The sequence below is a fragment of the Eurytemora carolleeae genome, unplaced genomic scaffold, assembly GCF_000591075.1.
Source record: "Eurytemora carolleeae unplaced genomic scaffold, Eaff_2.0 scaffold515, whole genome shotgun sequence".
NCBI lineage: Eukaryota > Metazoa > Arthropoda > Copepoda > Calanoida > Temoridae > Eurytemora > Eurytemora carolleeae.
In genome coordinates, this window is record NW_019396621.1 from 203,523 (window position 1) to 227,464 (window position 23,942).

General features: G+C 33.6%; 2 protein-coding genes across 2 annotated transcripts; both read right to left on the reverse strand.

Annotated features, from left to right (window-relative positions):
• Positions 1-2,543: 2,543 nt before the first annotated feature.
• On the reverse strand, positions 2,544-14,260 carry LOC111706442 (ras-responsive element-binding protein 1-like). The gene is made up of 15 exons (XM_023479320.1): positions 14,172-14,260; positions 12,496-12,615; positions 11,147-11,269; positions 10,750-10,833; positions 10,249-10,338; positions 9,167-9,584; positions 8,820-8,910; positions 7,400-7,475; positions 6,817-6,896; positions 5,960-6,320; positions 5,605-5,783; positions 4,743-4,844; positions 4,479-4,573; positions 3,780-3,867; positions 2,544-3,064 (listed from the first exon to the last, which is right to left on the reverse strand). The coding sequence occupies exons 1-15, from the start codon at positions 14,187-14,189 to the stop codon at positions 2,962-2,964; spliced, it is 2,028 nt and encodes a 675-aa protein (XP_023335088.1). The 5' UTR covers positions 14,190-14,260; the 3' UTR covers positions 2,544-2,961.
• LOC111706443 (UV-stimulated scaffold protein A-like) lies at positions 14,226-22,786 on the reverse strand. The gene is made up of 11 exons (XM_023479321.1): positions 22,573-22,786; positions 21,088-21,462; positions 20,318-20,442; positions 19,915-19,986; positions 18,834-18,979; positions 18,008-18,067; positions 17,725-17,830; positions 16,958-17,459; positions 16,171-16,291; positions 15,361-15,603; positions 14,226-14,839 (listed from the first exon to the last, which is right to left on the reverse strand). The coding sequence occupies exons 2-11, from the start codon at positions 21,452-21,454 to the stop codon at positions 14,701-14,703; spliced, it is 1,881 nt and encodes a 626-aa protein (XP_023335089.1). The 5' UTR covers positions 21,455-21,462; positions 22,573-22,786; the 3' UTR covers positions 14,226-14,700.
• Positions 22,787-23,942: the final 1,156 nt, after the last annotated feature.

Below are 23,942 nucleotides of genomic sequence, written 5' to 3' on the forward strand. Positions count from 1 at the left end.
TCATTGTACAAGTGGTCTGCAGCTCACTAAAAAATAAGACCTCTAACTTTATTGGTTATGGGGCATGCAAGGGGGGATTTTGTAAATAAGCTCAAAAGGTATTTTGGAAAAATGTTGAAAAATAATTATTTTGAATTTTGAAAAATATTTACATGTATTTATGTTTTTCAAAAGCTTTGCAAAATATAAATTTTTGCCCTGTAGCTTAATTAACAAAACAGTTATTGAGATTTCTGTTTTTTTTAGCCGCCGACCCCCCATTTTACTGTCCTCCACCCCCTCCACCCTATCCTATGCATTAAAGATAAACGTTTGCCAACATTTTTCCCAATTATAATGTTTAATAAGTGAGAAAGTTTAAAGTTCTATTGCAAGCCGTTTTTAAGTTATTTAGAAAAAAACAATAGTGGGGGTGGAAAACACCCCCCCCCCCNTGTGCGTAACCCTGTATATTCAAGATTCAACACTAAACACTAACTATATGTGCGTAACCCTGTATATTCAAGATTCAACACTAAACACTAACTATATGTGCGTAACCCTGTATATTCAAGATTCAACACTAAACACTAACTATATGTGCGTAACCCTGTATATTCAAGATTCAACACTAAACACTAACTATATGTGCGTAACCCTGTATATTCAAGATTCAACACTAAACACTAACTATATGTGAAAATAGAAATGCAGAAAATCACTGATAAACAATACAGTGAAACCCTTAATAACGAATACATCGAAAGAATTCATCAAATGTCGTATTTTTCACTTTCTGATAATGGAATGTTGCAGATATTTAGTTTAATTAAATGATTATATGGAACTCTTTAAAACTGTCCCCGCATATTCATGGCTATTTATTTATTTTCGCAAATACTGAAATTTACGTAATATAGTATAAAACTCATTGAAAAATTGTCAAGACGACATTTGATAAATTCTTCCGAAGTATTCGTTATTAAGGGTGTCACTGTACATACCATTTTTAATCTGATTTTTCAAGAAATTATTGTTCTCCTGGGATTATTTGCTAGTTGTTCCTTATCAATTAAATAACATGAAAATGTTCGACACCTTTACCCTTAAGGGCCTAATCAGACAATCTTCTTGACGCGAAAGGAAAAAAATTAGATTTTATCGAACGAAAATGGTCGAATTTTGGCGAAAATGAGATCGAAAGTACATCAAAATTCGCAAAAATTTTTGAACGAAACTGAATGAATTTCATTAAACGAATATTTCGTTGGAAATATTGAATATTATAAGAATTTGGTATATTATTGGAGAAAATAAAAAAATGCTGGGTTTTTTTTAAATCCTGAAAACAGCGCTTTCTTTTTGAAAACATTCCGACAGAGGGAGACAAGACCCCCACCTCACAATAGTGTTAGTTGCGCCTCTTGGGGAGAAAGAGATATTGTTGCCAAATTTTGATCTGACATTAAATCCGAAAGAGAAAAATCCGCGAAATCTGTTTTTCATTTAAAATGGTTCCTCTTAAAGAAACATTAAACTTAAAAGTCAGAAGATTTTTTAAATCGAGCGACGCGAAGCGCCATTGAAGACTAGCTTTTTTAAAAATCTTATCTTGTTTATTATTTAGTATGCAAAGGTTTAAATGTTCGTGAAGTGGATGATCTTTGACATTATTTTAGGGTTTCATTTGTCAATTTGAAGTAGAATTCTTTAACTGAACTTAAACAACTAATTCAAAAAGCATTTAGTAACCATGGGATCGATTCCTCTTGAACAGACTCTCAACAAACTTACATTAAAAGATCACAAAAATAACCCAATTAGTTCTGGCATTTCCAAAAATGTGGGATTTTAAGCTGCCAAAATTATCTTAGAATTCATATTTCTGGTGCTCAAATCTGAACCAAGTTCATTACATACTCGGTAATAATAAAACACAAATTACGGACCACATTTCATTTAGAAGTAAAAGTAGGTCGACGAATAAATGCCGCAAATTATGTCAACGATCAAAGACGAACATTAAAATTTCTCTCAACTGTAACTAGTAACGACCAAAAACTATTTTTTTATTTTGTTGCTTTGATTAATAAATCTCCAATAAATCCCAAATTTTGCATTAAACAAACAGTTTAACAATGCTTGAACTGTAAGAGATATTTCTGATGCCTTTTTGGCAATTAGTTTCAAGAAGTGAATCATGTAATTGTCTTTACTAAATACCAGCATTCGTGGGAAAATTTCAACGCTTCTGAAAAAATAAAACATTTTCTAGCTTTTTTATTATTTTTTAAGTATATAAATAAAACATTATCTGACTACTGGTAACAGGTACATAGGTGAAATAAACTGATTTACAGTTATAAATCTGTACAACATAAATATGAATCAATAAAAACTACAACAAAAATGCACATTTTTTCTGAGATTAAATCGACGTAATTTGGCAGATATTTGTACACAAAATGCTTCTTTAAAAAGTTCCAATAACTTAAAATTTTTAATTTTGCAAAAAAACTATATGTTTATGTGTACCGAGGAGTGGAGAAAGAAGGCAGAGGAGATTTGTTCAGATGTTGGTTTTTGAATTTGTATGCATCTTAATTGATATTAGTGGACGTTTTGTATTAAAATCTGATAAGCAATCTGGAATCTGGGTTGAAATTAAATCACTTTCATAAAAAAAGAATTGATGATAATTTATGCCTTCTTGAGGTGACTTTTGAAATTGCTTGATCACTGAATTTATCATTGAACTTATCTTCATCCAACATTAAGGAGCTAATTATCATTTCAGCTGTTTCCACTGGTTTGATTAAATTAGCACACAACAAACAGCTGTTCGGATTGGAACCAGTTTTATCTAGTTTACGGTCCTATATGGATCCAGTTTATTCTGGTTTACTATGGATACAAGCAGCTGTGCTAAGATTAATCCAGTTTAATCTGGTTAACGCCTATATGGATCCAGTTTAGTTCAGTCTACTGTCCTGTATTGATCCAAGCAGTACAGACCTTCTCTCTATGTTTAGCAAGATCCTTCACCCTCATAAACTTTTGTCCACACAGATGACAATCAACTTGTCTAAAATATTAATAGATATAAATACAAATTAATCATAGCTGAACTGGGAACTTTTGAATGGTGGATATCCCATTCTAAAGTTTTCAGCTCTGAAAACTTAAGAGTTGTGGATATTGAGATCAATGCTTAATCTCCTCTTTTAATTAATCTCATTAACAAGCTGAGAAAATATGAAATTTTTCTTGTCCATAAATAAGAGAAGTCTGATTGGTCGAAATCATGTATGAATTAATAAGAGGATTCAGCAGGAAATTAAAAGTGGATATTGGATATTCAGGTTAATCAATCGGGATTCCCTTAATCCCGATTGATTAACCATGTTCCCAACTGAAGTCAAACAAATATTTTAGGATAGACAATTCTAATGTGTCCACTGTACACACAAAAATCCGCATTGGGCCAATTAATTTAACAATTCTTTCGGCACACATGTTTAATGTTTTATTAATCTGATCAAAACCCCAATAATGTTTTATGAATCTCAAATTAATGAACCTAAAAGGTTTAACTTGCAAAATAAAAGCAAAAATTAATCATAACACGTTTAATAAATAATTAAGTTAAAGCCACAAAAAAGACTTGAGACAATCCGCGTTAAATCAATAAATACAACAAATCCGGCAAACATTTTTAATAATCTTTTAAAATAAAAAATAGCCGACAAAATTTAAAAATCTAAAATTTATGAACTTAAAAAGTTCACGAATAATTTAACCTGTTTGGTACATGTGGTATAGGAGGAGGAGCTCGGGCGTGTACATGAGGGGAACCAGGACCAGAGTCACTGGAGTACATGCTGTACACTAAAACATTGATCCAATAAAATTCTAATAAACTAGGCATCTTCTATTTCAATTATGATTTTTTTTCTTTTAATACATTGTAAAACAAAAACAAAAAAGTTACTAGATAATAAAAAATCCTTGAATTTTTAAAATTAAATAAAATTCGAATTTTGTTGGAGGCTAATTTTCGAAAGTTTGATAATTCATAAAACTTTCCTGGGGTCAGGTGAAGTCCCACACAAAATTTGGGCCCGATCGATTCAGCCGTTTTGACGTTTATTGGATACAAATAGACAGACAAAAAAACAGACAGACAAGCAAAGTATATTTATAGATAAAGGTTGATTATTAAACAATGATAATAGTAAATGGCCAAGAATTGTGACAAGTAATAAGCAGCAAAATCTAAACATTAGATTAAACTTTCCAGTGAGAACCAGTTTAAACGAAATATTAAAGAAAACAAAGAAATTTCCCTCAAGTTTAATAGGATATATTATATACAAAACATGACATTAACATATTTTAAAAAAGTCTTATCAAAGGCTACAAAAAAGACGACTTTACTTCACTTTAATTTTGGTTATCACAGTATCTAAGTAAGCAAAATATTGTTAAAGTCGACCAACCTCCATGCTTGGCTGTGAAGAGATGACGCTCTAATATAGAGCTTGCAACAAAAACACGGTCACAGTCCGGACACTGCAGACTCTTAGCGGTCAACCTAAACATCAGGATTTATCAGCAAACTAACATACGGTCAAAGTAAGAGTTTCTATCAAGATATAAATCGGTGATCGATCAAGGGATCCATTAGTTATGATCGGACCTACTAACAAAAAAGAAACACACAAAAAATCTAACATACAAAGATTTTATATTCTAGAACTGACCTCTCGGGTGTGCTTTGTGCTGGTTTAATACCAGGAAATGATTCTCTTCGTTTCTTCGAGACAGGAGCTGGAGACATATCCGAGTCAGAAGTATCTCGCTTCCTGAGAGATAACAGTTAGTAAATATACCTTTTCAAAGGGTTAGATAAGACTAGATGGGCTGCCCGGCGTTGCCCGTGAAATATCAAAATTTTTGAATATGAAAAAAATAATTATTTTTTTAAAATTTCTATTTTTAGCCCATGGGTTCCCTCAAAAAATTTAAGCCAATTTGGTCTATCTGTTGGGGCAGCTATAGCCAACATAATTAATGTTTATATATATGAGCGAAGAGCACGGGCGTGAATTAAAAACTTGAAAAAAAATTTTTTGAAGAAGAACATTTAGAATTTTATAGCCTTTGTCCAATGCAGGCCGCGGGGGTGTACATTTGTATAAAAAAATTTTTCTCCACCCTCACTATAAAAAAATTTATCTACCAAAAAAAATAAAGGGATAATACATGATTTTTGGAGTAAAAAGTGTCAAAAAGGGAAATTTAAAAACAAAAATCTTTGCAATTTACGTTTAGATTAAAAAAACTGTTACTCTTTTATCAGTGTAGACAGTATAGTACACAAGACAGGGGTGCAAATTATCTTTAAAAATCATAAATCCCCTCTGAAGTTAGGTAGGTTTATTTAAGCGGAGCGCGAAATTTATAAACTCACAGAATTGGGAAAAGTAATTAAAAATTTGGTAAAAAAGTATTCATAAGGATGAAAATATTACCGTTTGATGTAAATTTTTTTTTGTGGGGGGAATTTAAAAAAACCTCTGAGACGCAGTAAAATTTAAGAAAGTGAGAAAAATACCATAATACCTAGTCGGGGTTGAGTACTGGCGAGAGTATGGATTCGAGCTGACCACTTCTCCTTTACTTTGAACAGGTTTCAGGACTCCTCCTCTTTTCTCCGAGGATACGGAACCAGGAGACTTATCGTTGGAAGAGGTGGACTCAGAGGCTGAAGATTTCTTCCGTCCTTGCTTGACTACGGTATCCTGCAAAATCAAAAATATCTTAGTTAAATGTTACAATTTATGAAAACCTATGTTGTCCATTTTAATTAGTTAGTATACTGATTTATGCAAATTTTTCCGATCCAAGAGTAGGACTTGATAATTAATTAACTCAAAAAATAAATTTAAAAAGTAAGTCAGTATTGGGAATAAAATACCTCTTTTGTTGATCGATGTTTCGTCTCCATGTGACTTAAGTAGAAATATTTGGAATCAAATTTTTTACTACAAATCTCGCAACATATCTTCTCGACCCTCTGGGACCGACCTCGTGGCCTTGATGTGGAATCACTCTCGTCCTCTGAAACCTCGGTAGCAGGATCTTCAGCCTCCAGTACTACTGATGTTTCACCCTGCTGCTGTTTATCTGGCCTCGTCAACATATTTTGCCGCTTTTTAGTGTATTTTCTCAAAATCTTTTTATCCTTAGCGCCGGCTGTTGTGATGATCTTGGCCTCTGTTCTCGCAGTCTCCGCGGCGGACTTGGCCAACCGGTATTTTCCAAGATGTCGGGCATAACTAAAAATAAATATTTTAATATTTTCAAAAGCTCAAGAACACGAACACGAACACAAACAAGTACAAGTACAAGTACAAGTACAAGTACAAGTACAAGTACAAGTACATAGGATTTAAAAAATTTACAAATCCAATAAAGGAACTGAAAACTTGCAACAAACTCGAATTTTTTTATCTTTACTTTTTCAACTAGAGATAGAATAGTTAGTGGTTTTTTCGTTTCTTTCGTTCATCATTCGTTATTTCTCAAAATTATCGTATTATACATCTATTTCGTTTGTTTTCTTCAAACGTTTGTTTAAAATATAGTTCTTTTAGTAAAAAAAAATATTCATTTCTTTTTCAAAATTATCCGAACATGATGAACACGAACACGAACACGAACACGAACACGAACACGAACAAGAACAAGAATAAGAATAAGAATAATCTCCCGACTTTACAACCCTCATTCTGTAGATTAAAACCATCAAATACAACGCAATAAAATAATAACCTGTGAGATTTAAGATGAAGAGTCAGCTCGTTCTGATTTTTAAAATTCCTGCGACAAGTGTGACATCGACTCAAACTAACCTAAAATTGAAAAAAATTAATTTTGGATAACTTGGTTCAAATTTATAATTTTTCAATTTGACATAATTGGAAATTTCTTTCCGAAAAAAATGTGATAAAGTTTATGTTAGGTTCTTCCTTATAAACTCAAAATCTGTTTTCACTAAGTTTAAACTCCACCACAGTGCGAAGGATCCGGATCCCCAAGATTTTGGCTACCTGGATCCGGATCCGCAAAAATATGCGGACACAAAGATCAGGATCCAAGGGGCAAAATATAAACCAAAAACTGAAAAAAAACCTTCTTGCTCTCAAAATCCAAATCTGAACTGTTAAAAAAAAGAGATTATACTCTAAATGGTTAATCAAGTTTTTGCAAAAAAATTACGAAAAAATTTCTGTAAATCTTAATGAAATGTTCATGACCTGGATCTGGATCAAAATTAAATGGATCCTTAGCACTGCCCTGACACACTATATTTAAGACCGGGAATAAATCCATACCATGATTGATAGATTTTTACCTTTACTCCAAGATGTCCGGTTAGATGAATTCTAAGGTTTTCGTAGAATCTGAACAACCTCCCGCACAGCGCACACCTAATTAATGTTTAGTCAGTACAGTACAGTACAGTACAGTACAGTACAGTACAGTACAGTACAGTACGGTACGGTACGGTACGGTAGAGTACAGTACAGTACAGTAAAGTACAGTACAGTACAGTACAGTACAGTACAGTACAGTACAGTACAGTACAGTACAGTACAGTACAGTAAATAACCAGTAAATAACCAGTACAGTAAATAACCAGTACAGTAAATAACCAGTACAGTAAATAACCGTACAGTACAGTAAATAACCGTACAGTACAGTAAATAACCGTACAGTACAGTAAATAACCGTACAGTACAGTAAATAACCGTACAGTTCAGTAAACAACCGTACAGTACAGTAAATAACCGTACAGTACAAACTGTTCACGTGATTGTACACTTTACATTGTAAAATATAGCTTAATGCCTAACAGTACAGTGCAGAACAGTCAAATGCATAACAGACAGTAAAGAACAGTTCAATGCATAACAATATAGTGAGGAACAGTTTAATGCATAGCAGTAGATTACAGAACTGTTTGATGCATAGTCGTACAGAACAATTAAATTTTTAACAGTATACAGCAGGGTTGGGAAAAAAGTTTTTTTTTAACACAGCCCAGTGGGATTTTTTTTTGGTTTTTTGAGTTTTATTGTGTTTTTTTAAATTTAAAGTAGTTAAAACCAATTGAAATTCATACTAATTCATAATAATTAGACTATTTAAGCAATAGGTGAACTTTATAGTTATGAAAAATATTAATATTGTTGTGATAATAGTTAATAATCACATATAAATACTCTTAAAATACAATAATATCACCTCCCTTTAAAGGGGGAATTTTTTTTTATATTCTAGTTCTATACATTTCAAGACTATTTCTATTTTCTCACTTGGATACATATTTCTGCTTGGGGGTGGCGTTACTCAGATTAATCGGTAGATAATTTTATGCTCAAGAAGAGACCACTGTTTAATACCGAAAATATTAAGACCACTCACATATAAGAATGATAAAGGGATTTTATATCCTTATTTCTATCGAAATATATTTTGAGAACTCTTATAAGAAAACCAAAAAGTCCACTATATAAAATGGGGTCAAAAAAAACCTTAATTAGGAATCGAATCGAATCAAATCAAATCAAATCAAATCGAATCGAATCGAATCGAATCGAATCGAATCGAATCGAATCGAATCAAATCGAATCNAATCGAATCAAATCAAATCAAATCAAATCAAATCAAATCAAATCAAATCAAATCAAATCAAATCAAATCAAATCAAATCAAATCAAATCAAATCAACATATTCAACATAAAAAATCCCGATTGATTCTAAAACTTACTTATGCTTCTTCCCATTGTTTGAACCAGCTTGACTGCTGGTTAATGAATCTACAGCAAACTCTTCATCTACTTCAACAACAACAGGTTCCTCTATAACAGGAGATTGTAAACTGTACAGTCGCCACTTCTTACAAAAAGGGAAATAGGCTGAATTTAATTAAGTAGTTAAATCAAAAGCAACAAAATTTGAAAAAAGAACAATTGGGGATGGAAGAAAACGCAACAGATTCCTTAGTTATTTTTTATTTATAGCAACGAGCCCAATTTGTGTTCCAAGTTTTCCCAGAAAAGGTGAGAAACCTGAACCCTCAGCCCCCCCCCCCGCAAGATAATAAATAATGGGAACCTGAGATTGGTTCCAAATTTGGAGTTTCTTCGGTATTCTTCACGTTCCCTTCATCCTCATCTTCATCCTCGCTTTCTCCAGTAACCTCGGTGACCTCTGTAACTCCCTCCTCATCATAAACTTCAGAATCAACAACAGTCTCGTGGTTGGCAGGCTCAGAGGGTTCTTTAGGTTTAGCAGAGTCAGTTGATTTTTCAAGTTTTGCAGTTCCAGCAGATTCAACAGAATCATTCTCGTCAACAGACGCATCTAGGTCTACGCATTCAATCCCTTCTTTAGTCTTGTGTTTATCAACATGATCAGGTTCAGGTTTGCTTTTTTTACATTTCTCTGGAGCTGGTTTAGCCTGGGTCTGTGGATCAACAGGAGGAAGACAGGGGGGAATATTAGATTTAATCTTTACAGTGCTGTGCTCAACCTGGATAACAATATTTCTTTTTGAAATTTAATCATTGAAAAATTTTACGTCTTGAATTTCTCTTAAATGATTAGTATGGTCATATTTACACTAGTAATGGGAAGGGCAAATGATTTTCGAAGATTTGGGGGAAAAAATGTAAACGTGGGGACATCTAGAAAGTTTTTTCTCTCACTTATTTTGTTAAAAAATTATCCGTTTTCCCCTTTTAAGCGATACAAATTTAGTGGAAACATTTAAAGATAAATACACCTGTTTCATCTTTCAAAAATGTCTATTTGAACCTGCACTGTTTCAATGACCATAAACTTTTTCTATTATACCAACATCGAATTTTGCCATAGGTTTGGGTTTATTGAAATGCATAGAAAATCTGCTTTTTTCAAGAGAATGCTTTAAAATGAATAAAATAGACCGAGTTTTAATTGAATTTATATCAAACCTCTTCAACATACTCTTTAAATGTTCACAAATTGATGCATAAAGTAATTTTAAAAATGTTGAACAAAATTTTTAAATCCTAAACGCATATTCCTGCCAATTAGAATTTATTAAATCAATAACAGTGGAAAAAATGTGTAAAAATGAAAGTAAAAAAGGTAGGTTTCGCAAGTTGCTGGACCACTGTGCACCGGTTCGTTGAATGAGATAATGTTCCTCCTACCTCTATCCAATCCAGATCCGTGGCACTACCCTGGTTCCTCACCATCTTGTTCACGGACACACCGCACTTCAACTGTAGAACCTCCATCACCTAAAATAATAAGATCATTCATTAGACCAACATATACTTTCGACAATTTAATTTTGATTCGGATCATTAATATACTTTTATAATTTTACAAATTTCTTTTCAAATAAGAAAAGATTTCCGAATTTTATCTTCTGTTTTCCACTACTTTATTAATGTCTAAATTTTAAGTTCTTTTAAGATGATTTATTTATTCCGTAAATCCGGATCTGCGGATCCGGAGTTTAATCTTTTAAACGTATCCGAATCCAAGGCGGCAAATGTTGGGAAGGTAATTAACCCTAGATTATAAAATAAATCCTTTTCAAAATTTTGTTATGATCTAGGGCGAAACGAAAAGTAGTTTAACTATCCCTACCTACTATCTAGTTCAACTTCTTCATACTATACATTAATACCGAGCTCAAATAATACCTGTATAACGTACTGCAGATGTGCTCCGCAGAGGTACATAGCACCACTGTATATATAGTCTAGAACCAGTTTCATATGATAACCCTAAAAAACAATCGTTTGTCTTGACGCAAATCTAACTTGACAGAAGAATGAAAAACCCAGTGATATTTCTAATGATATTTCGTTTAAAACTTGTCATTCACACTTAACAACGACATACTTTAAATCTCTGACTAAGAAGCCATAGATGAGATATCATTTACTGTAAAACACTAAATTAATTAAATTGATTAATCTTATGTTATAAGTAACGATAAATTTGATACTTATCTTATTTACAGTCCTAATAGCCAAATAATTACAATTATTACTTAGTATTCAAACTTTTTTGTGAAACAAAAAAAATTATTAAAACCTTTATAAGCGGGAGAAAGATTGTGATAACATCATCTCCTCTTCTCTCAAACTCTACCAACAGGTTTCGTAGAAAAGGGGAAACTGTGCTCAGAACTACACGGTGGGCCCATAGGTTCGAATCCTAAAATAAAATAAATAAAGGAATTGTTCAGTTATTGAAGCGACAGGTGAGGGTGCAATCAGTTGCCCAGGTTTCAGTAAAACCTCTTATAATAAAATATCAGGTGGACACAGAAAAATTGACAAGTCAGAAAATCAAGAGGTGCATTTATTCTAGGGGTGATGTCAACCCTTAGTAATGAAATGCAAAAAATTGCTCTAACTTGTTGAATTTAGGTGGAAGTAGCAGTGTCAATAAAAAATCGCGATTTTTGTCAAGGATATGATGGTAATTTGACACTTTATGACACCAAATTTTAAACAGGCTTCATTTAGTTATAAAAATCGAGATACAAGGCTTAAATTTTGCATATTGTCTCCAATTTTGGTCATCTGACCGGTTCACAAAGAAAATTTGGGATCGGAGGTCAATGACCTACATCAAAAATCAAGGCTTTGCCGAAAAACCGATACCGACAACGACTGACACCTGATGCAATGCTACGATCAACCTCAGATGTTCACAAAATGCTCATACTGGGCCAATCACACAAAGAACCAATGCACCCCAAAAAAAATTTAACCCCCTTCATTTGTCACCCTAACATATATATTTTTAACTCCTAGATTAAATAAGACCACCTGTTATTGTAATCCATCAACTAAAAAAATAAATGAATGTCTTATTTCCCAGATTAAAAAGATGGCCAATCTATCTTTAGCATAACGATAAGCAATAGTAAAGAAAAAAGCGTAAAAGAAATTAAGAAAAAAAAACCATTATTGGGCACGGAGTGGATGAGAAAGACTGGAAATTATCTTCGTGGAAAACTGATATCGATAATTCGAGTAAAAGGGGACTGAATGTTTTCTCTTTGTGACTAGGGAACGGGGTCCATACTTCATATAATTTAATTTTTGATCCCAAATGGGATCAGGGTTGAAAGTACATTTAGATGCATGAAAATACATTTTCTGTGTCGTTTTGAACTTTTTGTGTACATGTTCTACGGTTTAGAAATGTTTACTGCATTTGGGGCGTTTAAAGATGTGAATATCAGTGATCAATATAACAGATAAATTATCATATACAATGAAATAAAGACACCCCTTGCAGTACGCAGCTTGCAGTGTGGAATTTTTCTACATCTTAACATTATACTTCCAAATATTTCGCAATGACCCTAATATCAATCAATCTACATTTGGGATCGTAATGGGTGGAATTATATGGACCCCAGCTCTTACCTGACAGACAACCTTTACATCGCAGAACTTGCCGGTAACGAATGCGTCGGAGAAGGTTTTGCTGAGACTGGTAAAATGTTTCTCGTTAGTGAGGGTTTCACGCCCAAGCTTAATCTTGCCCTTAACAAAAAATATGGATTTTAAAAAACGTTTATATTAAAGGGACTGTCGGAATAATTTGAATAGGCCCTACATTTAAAAAAGAAGTGTATGCTCGATTTACAACCGTACCCTTGAAAACTTAATCTGATAATTTCGCATTGTTTACAGGAGAAACCACAATAGATAAATCAGTTTTCAAAATCAAAAACAATGATATTAAATTCAAACTTGATCCGACAAAGCTATTAGAATATCGTTTAGAACCGGAACACGGGAAACTACCTTTACAATCTCTAAAAGTCGTAAGTTTATTTCATACAATTCATGAATAGACTCAAGAGAAACTTCAAAACAAGCTAAATTATTTTTAGTTTTTTTTACAAAGTTTACAAGCTTTTTAAAACTTAAATACGAGTTTTATTAAAGTTCTAAATTCAAAGAATTTTAGTATTTCTATACTTATTACCAGTTTAAGTAGTTCTAAAACTTTAAAAAGACGAGATTAAGTATTTTTAAAACATTAATACAAAGAATTTAAGTAGTTTTAAACTATAATACAATGAGTTTAAGTAGTTTTAAACCTTTAATAAACAACGAGTTTAAGAAGTTTTAAAAACTTTTAATACAACGAGTTTAAGTAGTTTTAAACTATAATACAACGAGTTTAAGAAGTTTTAAAAACTTTAATACAACGAGTTTAAGTAGTTTTAAACTAAAATACAACGAATTTAAGTTTTCTTAAACTTTAATACAACCGAGTTTAAGTAGATTTAAGCTATAATCCAACGAGTTTAATAAGTTTTAAAACTATAATACAACGAGTTCAAGTAGTTTTAGAACTATAGTACAACGAGTTTAAGAAGTTTAAAAACTATAATACAACGATTTCAAGTAGTTTTAAAACTTTAATACAACGAGTTCAAGTAGTTTTAAAACTTTAATACAAAGAATTTAAGTACTTTAAACTATAATACAACGAGTTTAAGGAGTTTTAAACTATAATACAACAAGTTTAAGTAGTTTTAAACTATAATACAACGAGATTAAAACTTTAATTCGGCGAGTTTAAAAAGTCGTTAAACTATAATACAACTAGTTTAAATAGTTATAAACTATAATACAGCGAGTTTTAAACTATAATACAACCGAGTTTAAGTAGTCTTGAACTTTAATACAATGAGTTTAAGAAGTTTAAACTATAATACAACCGAGTTTTAATAGTTCTAAATATATTCAAAGCATTTAGTATTTCTTTACTTATTACGAGTAAGTTAGTTGTTCGAAACTTTTATCACGACTTTTAGTACAATGATAACCAGAACTCTGAAAAGACGACTTTGTGGTAACAGTTAAGTGTACTTGATGGTGTTACAAATAGTTTTACTAGACTTATTAAATCACTAATTAAGTGAATTGGGTCTGTTTGAACTGTACAATTGCTGCGTACCATACTTAGTCATATCTTCAGTCTGAAAATTGTTTTCACAATTCCGAGTTTTTTGGTTATCAATGTATTTCTAAACTTTAATAAGTTATGATAAATAAAGAGTTTAAAAAAATTTCTACTCTCATACCTTCGTCATCACGTGCATTCTGTTTCTGTGACTCAGTCCACTACCATTTATCTATCTGAAATCCAGAGTTTATATTTATAAATAATATGAGTGCAAGTATCAAATATCACAGATAAGATAAATTCTAAGTCATATCACAATATAATTTACACATATAAGGGACAAAAATCACAAATTAAAGAGAAATAGTACTTTATTGAGAACTTAATTTGTTTTTATCATTTTAATAGCTTGGGAACCCAGCGTTGCCTGGAAAGTCGACTTTTTAATATTTGTGGTTCTATCGAGTTCCCCAATACAATTTTCTCAAGAGGTTCAAGAGATATAATCGGAGAGTAACTCCCGGTAGTTCACATTTAAAATAAGAGAACCCTGTTTTCTGTGTATTATAGCCTACAGGTCATGGTACTTTGTCTGTGGGTTGATTGCTAATAATAATAAACAATAATCCGCTCCCGGCCCTTCCAGTCAAATTTTATAAATTGTACTATTAGAGGTCTGGCGTGGACAAAGTTTGAGTTTTCCGGATTCACATTGAATAATTAAATTGTTCCCCAAACAGAGATTTGGTTCGTTTAGCGTCAATAGCATCAAGGCGACGGGATACACGCTTCACGGCGTTCTTGCTGAAAACCTTCTGCTCTAACCTAGACCTGGAGCTGTCCGTCCTAGTTCAAGGGTCAATAAATCGTTATATTTTAAGTATGAACTGGATGCTCGTTTCAAACTCTCTTGATCGTAATTTAGAGGGGTTTAAAGGGCCCAGCAAAGCTGGCGATGCCCGATGCACAACGGTACCCTTGAATTCTTGTTCTGATTAATAAAATGGAATATATATAATTCATACTTGATCATAACATAACTTTTCAGGGTAACTGTGAATCGGGCATCATGAGAAATAAAGAGTTACTTGAAAATACGTGCAGAGTCCCTTTAATCCCTGTATATTTCTAATTCTGAGGTGGAAATCTTCGATGAATTCGGCAAGATCAAAAAGTATAAGATGTACAACGTTCGGCTGAAAAAATATGATTATTTCTTATAGAGAAAAAAAAACATTAAATTTTCAAAGGGAGACACAAAAACAAAAAATCTATTCGTTTCTACAAAAGATTTGTTAAGCAGAAAAAAAAACTAAAACAAGATTTTTTTAATGAAAAACATTACGTTTTTAGTTGTAGACCCTTGCCTTGTTGCTTCACTTTTCAACTTTTTTGGAGATTTCTTTTTCTTAGATCCAAGTCCAGGTATACGAAGATCCTTGTGAGCTAAGGGACCCTCAGGGTTCAAACTAAACCCTACAGCAGCTCCTTGGGCATCACGTGTGATGATAGGACCATGAAAAGGACACTTAAATCGATCCATTCGTGGACACAACGATCCATTTTCTAGAGGGGCACGGCAGGCACGAGTTACTGGTTCAAACTTACCACTAAATAAGAATCAAGAGTCATATCTTTAGTTAGATATTCTTTCAAGGGAGTGAATCTAACAACTTTGAAGTAGGTCACTGTTCAAATCTTAAATCATGAATATTCTAATTTTCTTCAATACATAAACATTAAATTCGGTCACTGCATTGAACATGAAAACACTATAATTTTTGGAAAAGAAACATTCGAAACCCACATGCCTTTGTTTATGGTATGCTTGTCAGACATAGTTTTGTTTACATATTCTTTTAGCACACTTTTCTATATAAAATAATGTTAAACCCTTTTCCTGTTCTGGAAAGAAAAACACCGGAACCTTTAAGTCGCTGTTTACGGTGTGCTGCTCAGACAAGTTTTAAAAATTTCTACCAGAAAGTGCAGTACACTTTCTAGTTTATATGTCAACAAATTATTACCCCAGCCCTACTTTTATTTATATGCAAGGAAACGTTAAACCCCTAAGCCTTTGTTTGAGGTCTGCTGCTCGGGCATAATTTTTTCTAATCCTTCTAGAAACAGCAAAACATTTTTTTGCAAGATATGAGGGTTTTTAAGTACGAAATAACCTGAAATCAACAACTCTACGGATGCCAGGGTTGACAACGACACAGTCACCCTCCCTCTCTCCGTTTAACCAGAGACTGCTCTTCTCCTGATCAACCACCATCCTATCCTCAGTCAATAGTTCTACATGTAGCAAGACAAGTTCGTAAAATCTTGCTAGCATTTAAATATTCTTTGAAAGAGTCTTACATTTATAATTATTTTAAACAAGTTTAAAGACTACTTTAAACATTGAACAAGTCGAGATGCCATTTTAATTAAAATTCCAAACTGGTTCAAATCTGACTTTCTAATCGGCATTGCCCTGACGAGTTGATGAAGAACAGAGTAAAAACAAATCCCAAGGTTACGCAACGCAGTAGCTGTATCAAACCATATTATATCATTACAGAAAAAGCTTTTGTTTTTCGGTTTGTTGCAGGGGTGTATATTTTCTAGGGTTTTAGAATTTTGAGGGGGGGGGGGGAGGTTAAATGCTTTGTGATCATTTGTGAGGGAAAAATGAAAAATTGGACTTAAAAAAGCAAATTTTTTCTTCATCATTTTTCATTCTTTTACCCAAAAATTTCTTTCATCTCCCCTCATTTATTTTCCTTAATTGAGCGAATTAAACCATAAAAAAAATTTCGCCCTGCGCAAACGTACATAACTTCTGGAGGTAAAAAGTAGTAACTGATTTCTTGTGAAAATACACCATCCCTGGTTTGATTTTGATTATGGATTGTAAAAATTATCTGATAAAAATTAAGCAAAATTGTATTTATTTTCAGACGTTTCTTGTCTTAATCCCTGAGAGTTTAAGTTTTGGTATTCTTTCTCCAGGGATATCAAATATACTGCGGAAACTAGGAGAACTAGACGTGGTTCGGTCAGGTTGTGAACAGATTTCATTAGAGCCACAGGGTTGGGACGCAGAGCTAGGATTCAAGTTGCAAGGGTGGATTGCAGAGCTGCAAGGTTCAGATTTGGAGCTACAAGATTGGGACGGAGAAGAAATAGGTTCAGAATTAAGTTCTGAACTGTAAGGTTCAGGTATATCAGAAACGGATGAAACGGTTTTAGAACAACTTGGTTGAGATGGGAATTTTTTGGAGCCGGACGGATCTTTGGGAGCTGAGAATGTTTTAATCCCATCAGAGGGATTGGAGCTTGGACGTTTTTCCTGTAGGAAGGTTTGGTTGAGAGCCATGCTAGTAATTGTGCTTGGTAGATCAGTTTTGTTTGTAGTCTGCAACCTTACAACCGACGCAGCCCAGGTTGTCGGATCTTCAAAAAGACCAGAAACCTCAATCTAGGATGGTAGTAACAAATTAGTTAATCTTTAATATTCATGCAGGGGGGTATTTTTCCTGAAAATCATTTCCCCCCCCCTTAAAAAATCTCTTTTTTCCCTAGAAGTCGCATTTTTTGGGGTAACATTTCGCTGAATTTTGGAAAATAAATAAATTTTAAAGAAAAATAAATAAAGCATGAAGAAAAGTATTAACTTGCCCTTTGATGTCCAATTTTTCAATTTTATCGTTGTAAAATTATATTTTTTAAGGATAAATTTTAACCTTTTTTTCTATTGTATGTTTGTCCCGTTTCTGATGAAATTGTATTCCAAATGATTTCATCTCTGTGACCAGCTTATCTAATCTGTTCTTTAGTTCTACACAATTTCTAAAGAAAAATAATCGATTAGATAAATTAGATTCGTTTGAAAGATTATAAGTTGTACTTCAAACAATTAGAAAAAAATGTTTATTAAAACAATGCAAGGTCTATTTATCTGTGCTCACTATATCCAGGGTAATATCTTTAGTATTTTCTTTTTATAATTTCATTTCAGGGATTTACCTCAACAGCTGATGATTGGTTAGATTTCCAGCCTTCGTTAATGTATCAGTCCACTTCTTGCTAAAAAACAAAAAAAATTCAAATATTTTTCAGCAGTCAGAAAAATACGTTTCTTAAACCCCTTATTTTTCCTTATACCTTAATCTCAAAAAGAATTAGATTACAAGTTTTCATATATCTTTAAAACAAAAACCAAACAATCGAAGCACAAAATATATTTAAGTATTTTGTACTGATCTGCTACCTGAGTAAGAGTAATCTTCTATCCAGAATATTGAACTGATCTGCTACCTGAGTGGGAGTAATCTTCTATCTAGTATATTGAACTGGTCTGCTCCTACCTGAGTGGGAGTAATTTCCTATCCAGTATATTGAAATGGTCTGCTACCTGAGTGGGAGTAATCTTCTAACTAGTATATTGAACTGGTCTACTCCTACCTGAGTGGGAGTAATCTCCTATCCAGTATATTGAAATGGTCTGCTCCTACCTGAGTGGGAGTAATCTTCTATGTAGTATATTGAACTGGTCTGCTCCTACCTGAGTGGGAGTAATCTCCTATCCAGTATATTGAACTGATCTGCTACCTGAGTGGGAGTAATCTTCTATCCAGTATATTAAACTGATCTGCTACCTGAGTGGGAGTAATCTCCTATCCAGAATATTGAAATGGTCTGCTCCTACCTGAGTGGGAGTAATCTCCTATCTAGTATATTGAACTGATCTACTCCTACCTGAGTAGGAGTAATCTCCTATCCAGTATATTGAAATGGTCTGCTACCTGAGTGGGAGTAATCTCCTATCTAGTATATTGAACTGGTCTGCTACCTGAGTGGGAGTAATCTCCTATCCAGTATATTGAACTGGTCTGCTACAGCTGCTACAACTGGATTTGTGAGTTCAACACAGTTTCCACTAGTTTTCCACAACTCTATACAGTTCTTGGACTCAACAATAGTGGAATCTATTGTTTCCTACATAATAATCACTTGTTAAAAAACTTTCATTTAAAAAACAAAAAGAGATTGTAAAAAATTAAGTTATTAATGAAACAAAAAGAACTTGCAAATAAACAAAGGATTGGTTAAACTAAAAATATAAATGTACGAGAAACAGGAAGGGATCAGCATAAGAGTAAAGCTTTTAAAAAAATGTGTACTGAAGTTTTGAAAGGAACTTTAGTATATTTAATTTTATGGACGTTCCTGTAATATTCCTTGGGAAGAACATGAATAATTCAAAGTAATAATGATAACATAAAGTAATGAAACAATAAATACACCTTAAAGTGACCCTCCATGAAAAGAGGGATTCACAATTTTACCCTTTAAACCTTTGATTGTTCAACAAGTAACAAAACAACAAAAAGCTCTTTGGTTAAACATGTTGAAAACTACTTAATTCCCTGTAAGACGCGGTGTACGCTGTGTAATGCTTGACCTTAAAATAAATGAATAATACAGCTGATGCGCTACTTGTGTAACTTAACATTACCGCATATTTTACTTTTAAAGGGGTTTACAAAAAAAAGGTTTTAAGGGTACTGTTGTGAATCGGACATTAACATCTTGTAATGGAAGGTCACTTGCAATTACCCTTACAGTCCATTAGAGTAACAAATAAACTAAAGAGAGCTAAAGAAAGAATAAAAGAGAAAAGGACTTAAAATACAGCACATAAAGAACATAAAGAAATGGAACTTGCAAGAGATCCCAATGTGCATACCCCAAACCGCCGCCAGGTGTGCAAAGCATTATCCCACACCTGTTCCAATGCCGGGCCTTTAACCCCCCACTAGCTTTTCCCAAGCCGGGGGAGTCAAGGAGATACTTCTGGTGGTTGGCAAACCGATTAAATCCATTGGTTGGTTGGTATCTGACAACGGTTTAGGTGAAGCCAAGATGTTTACCTGATTTTCTTGAACTTCTTTCTCAACCTGCAGTAGCCTAGTTCTCCAGATTGCTTCCGTTCTTTCCCTTTCCTGAAACAAAATAACCCCCATTCTATGAATTCTTAAAAATTCTGTAAAGACAAATTTTAGTGATGTCAACTCGCTTCTTATTCAAAAGTTCGTTTTCAACAAGTATTACAAATTATTTGCTCTTTAACAATGACCGGTGACGTGTTTTTAATTAATTCTCCATTATAAAAGGTGCAATACCCGCTTTGAAAAGGTAACAAATATCATAAGGAAATTAACAACGATATTTTTACTCATCAGAATAAAAGGGTACCGTTGTGAATCAGGATGGTAAATCTTTAAATTTGAAGATGACTGAAAGTCACGTTATCCGTCCCTTTATGCATCCTACCTTTCTCCGAGCAGTTTCCTCAGCATCGTTGATTAATGTCAGGGAATTAAAGTTTACTTTTCGTTTTAAAGCTTCGTAGCAAACTTTCAGTTTAGTATACCCTCCACCATACTTAGACATCCATCCTAGTCAAATTAATAAAATGAATACAAAGAAAATGCAAGGAAAATAATATTAACAAGGAACATGTCTTTAAAATAACAAAACTTTGTCAGAAAAAACTTCGATTTTTTTAACATTTTAAAAATCCATGAAAAAGTATAAATTAATCCGCGAATTTTTTTATCATTGTTTTATAATATACAAAAGAGAAGATGCTCACAGAAAAAGCCTAATTATAACTTAAATTAGAAGACATGAAAGCCTAGTTCAACATAAATTGTAATAATTTACTTCTACTTTTTGTTGGCGCATGCAATTGAAATGAAAAAATTTGAATTATAGACCAAGACGCGTTAAAATTAGAATTGTAGAGACCGATCGCATTTCTGGTATATTTATTAATATAAGTGAAAAGAAATCAAGTTCATAGTTTACAGAATTGGCCTTTACAGATGCATTTTTGAGCGCGATCTATACAGAAATATAAATATGAAACTTTTTTCATTTATTCCATTTTCTCTCGTGAATAGGTTTCAAGGGGAGGGGGGTGATTGGTTTCCACATAAACTGTTAAAAAAACCGCTCTCCATATTGATAACTTTTCAATTTTAAAAAAGCACATAGATGATTTACTAAAATTATTATTTTTGTATTAAATGTATTCCTACCATTTATAATTCTGATTGCATTGGATTGAAGTTTTTTAGCCGCTGCAGCTGGTAAAGGTAGAGGGTTTAAACTATCAACTCCAACACAGAGCAACGTAATCGAATCAAAGGATTCTAGAACTAGAGTCCTGAAGTAGTGTGATCTAGAAAACAGTTCATCCAGGATATCTAGACATAAAATTCGAATATCTGAATTTTTCTTTGCCAAATTTCGGAACAATTGCTGATGTACTTCAGAGAGAAAATCGTCGCTGATTTTACATTTTGATTTCAAGCTTTTCATCTTCTGCTGGTCCAATTGAAGATCTGTAGAGCAGACTAGATCTTCTACCAGACGTCTTATCTTCTTCTTTTCCTCTTCGTCCATTTTATTTGCTGAAATACACATGAAAAAATGAATAACTTAAATGAAAACCAGGAAAGTGTAGAGTTAGCGGCGTCATTTCTTTGATTCAGTCTTGGAATAAGATTTTTGTAAGACCTAGATTTCATCTAATTTAAACAAATTATTACTTTTTTGAATTATTTCAGGGTTTTGTAAATTTCTTGGCCCTTCGCAGCGGCCTTCAATTTCAAACAAATCTTAAATTATTGCAGGGTTAGGTTAGGTTAAGACAATTTCTTGGCCGAGCGCTGCGGCTAGGACAGTCTAGGGGGCCTAGCGCAGCGGAATAAATATACTAGAGAGCAGAATGCTGCGGAACCATGGCCCCAAATATACCCTAAAATGCTGTGCACAAAAATTATAGGATGGAGAGACGAGGCGCGGGGTCCCAAAATCGTAAACAAGGAAATTACCTATCTTCTTTTACTTAAAACTGTCGTTCAGGATTCAATAATTTGACAATGTTGCAACTGATGCATAATTTTAAAAGTTCAGAGCACTATTGTTAGAAGTATATTACGATACCCATAGTCTAGCACTAGGAGGGACCCGTATTACAGCAAAACTATTCATTTTGTAAAATTCTAATATTTATTTTATATTATTTTAGGGCTAGGTTAGGGTAATACGTTTCTGGGTCAAGCGCTCATGCGACAATGACAAGCACAGAGGATAGGGGGCCGACGCTGCGGCCATGTTTGACTTTGTCCATGGAGTCCATGTATTACAAGAAATTTACATATACAAAACTTATAAGAGGAGGGGGACAAGGGGAGGGGCCACCAATCGGGTTCAAGGAAATTAGTAGGGTTGAAGAATCTTATCAACTTAAAGTATACTTTAATCTAATAAAAGCGAATTGTATGAACTAAGATCGTGCTGCTTTTGTAATTTGTACGCTATTAAATATAAACTAGAACTATATTGAGAAATTATTTAGATTGATTGATAAACGTTTATTTCTATACACCTTAGTACTGGTGTCAGAGTCATGTCACTGTCTAAACATAAATACAAATCTATTGCTAATATTCTAAGTACACATTGGGCATGATGAAATCAATCTGTGTACGCAGAATGATGAAATTCACGGAGTCTACCTGCCTTGCACTTCTCTCCTCTACATGGGAGTGTAAAACCCGGCTTCTTGTCTTATCTTTCTAACTTCTGTAATTCTCCATGTCACGCTGGACTTTTAATTAAAATTATAAAATAAACTCATGCATGGTTTGCTTACAGGCACAGTTGGTAGGATCTATGACAAAACATTGAAATTTATAGAAAACTTGAAAAGTACAAACACATGCCTTTCTTGTGCCCACGAGGGCGGTCCGGCCTGCACTAAATTTTTCTCAATTCTAATTCTCTCTCTCTACTCTCTAGACTCTCTCAATTCTTTCTCCAGCTTGAGCTTGTTTAGGACATGTCCCGGCACGGGCTGGCAAACTCTTGGTTTGGAGCAATTTGTCCCGGACCGACTGATGAGGAAACTAGTGTAGAGGGCATAGAGGGTATAGAGGTTCAATAGGGGCCGGGTCGAGAAAGCCGACTTTCCGTACCGGCCGGTGGCTGGTGAGCCTTAAGCATGGCGCTAGCCTGGACGCTTCGGCCCGGTCTGACCAAAGTGGAGGCCAAGCAGCCCGAGACGGTATTTATGCAGGGTTATTCAAAAAGCATTAAATACCAGAGAAGCCACCGCTTAAATCACACCCTTATACTAACCCGAAAACCTAAAATACTAAGGCCTCTTTACATTTTGGCAATTTTACGTAAATAATTGCGTCTAGATTTTGGCTCTACTTCATGAGTCATGACTCATGTCGAGAGACGTATAATTCATGCACGGAGTGCATGCACGACTTTACGCAAATTTTAGAGGGCTTCAGAGGCGCATTTAGCGCTTTTACTAGGGGGGGGGCAAAACATTATTTTGTAATGTCTGGGCCGGGGGGGGGGGAATAGGGGGGGGGACGGGCCCCCCCCATTAGAATTTTTTTTTCAATAAAAGCGGTATATATATTAATTGGGTTTGGTGTCGAAGAATTAGGGAAATTTTCAGTTGTAGCATGCAGATTTGGCTGTGATCAATTCAAATCGTCTGCTTTCTTGTGTTTTTAAAAAATTTATACTTTCAACAACTTATATTTTATCAATATGTTAATCAATTCTTTTCATGTGTGCGCGGATCGCGCCATGAAAGAAAATTTGTTAAGTGCCTTGTTTAATTACTGATAATTGCAAGAAATAATCGTTTATAAATTTCTGAAAAAAAAGCATTAAAATACATATATAATTTTAATCATCTACATTGAAAAAGGACAGATATAATGTTACGTTTTCTCCTGAATGAATTTATGATACTGATCATTCTAACCAATATAAGTTCTTTCAAAGAAGATAAACAGGTTACAGTTATCAACAGTGGCGGCCATACTAGGGGGGTTATTGGGGTTATTTACCCCCCCCCCCC

Coding starts and splice junctions, on each gene's coding strand:
- LOC111706443 (XM_023479321.1), bottom strand. CDS start 21,454: ATGGACGAAGAGGAAAAGAAGAAGATAAGACGTCTGGTAGAAGATCTA. Junction 20,443..21,087: donor TGCAATCAGAATTATAAATG/GTAGGAATACAT, acceptor TAATTTGACTAG/GATGGATGTCTAAGTATGGT. Junction 15,604..16,170: donor CGTAGAGTTGTTGATTTCAG/GTTATTTCGTAC, acceptor ATTCTTATTTAG/TGGTAAGTTTGAACCAGTAA.
- LOC111706442 (XM_023479320.1), bottom strand. Junction 6,897..7,399: donor CCGGACATCTTGGAGTAAAG/GTAAAAATCTAT, acceptor TTTCAATTTTAG/GTTAGTTTGAGTCGATGTCA. Junction 4,574..4,742: donor GCACAAAGCACACCCGAGAG/GTCAGTTCTAGA, acceptor CCTGATGTTTAG/GTTGACCGCTAAGAGTCTGC.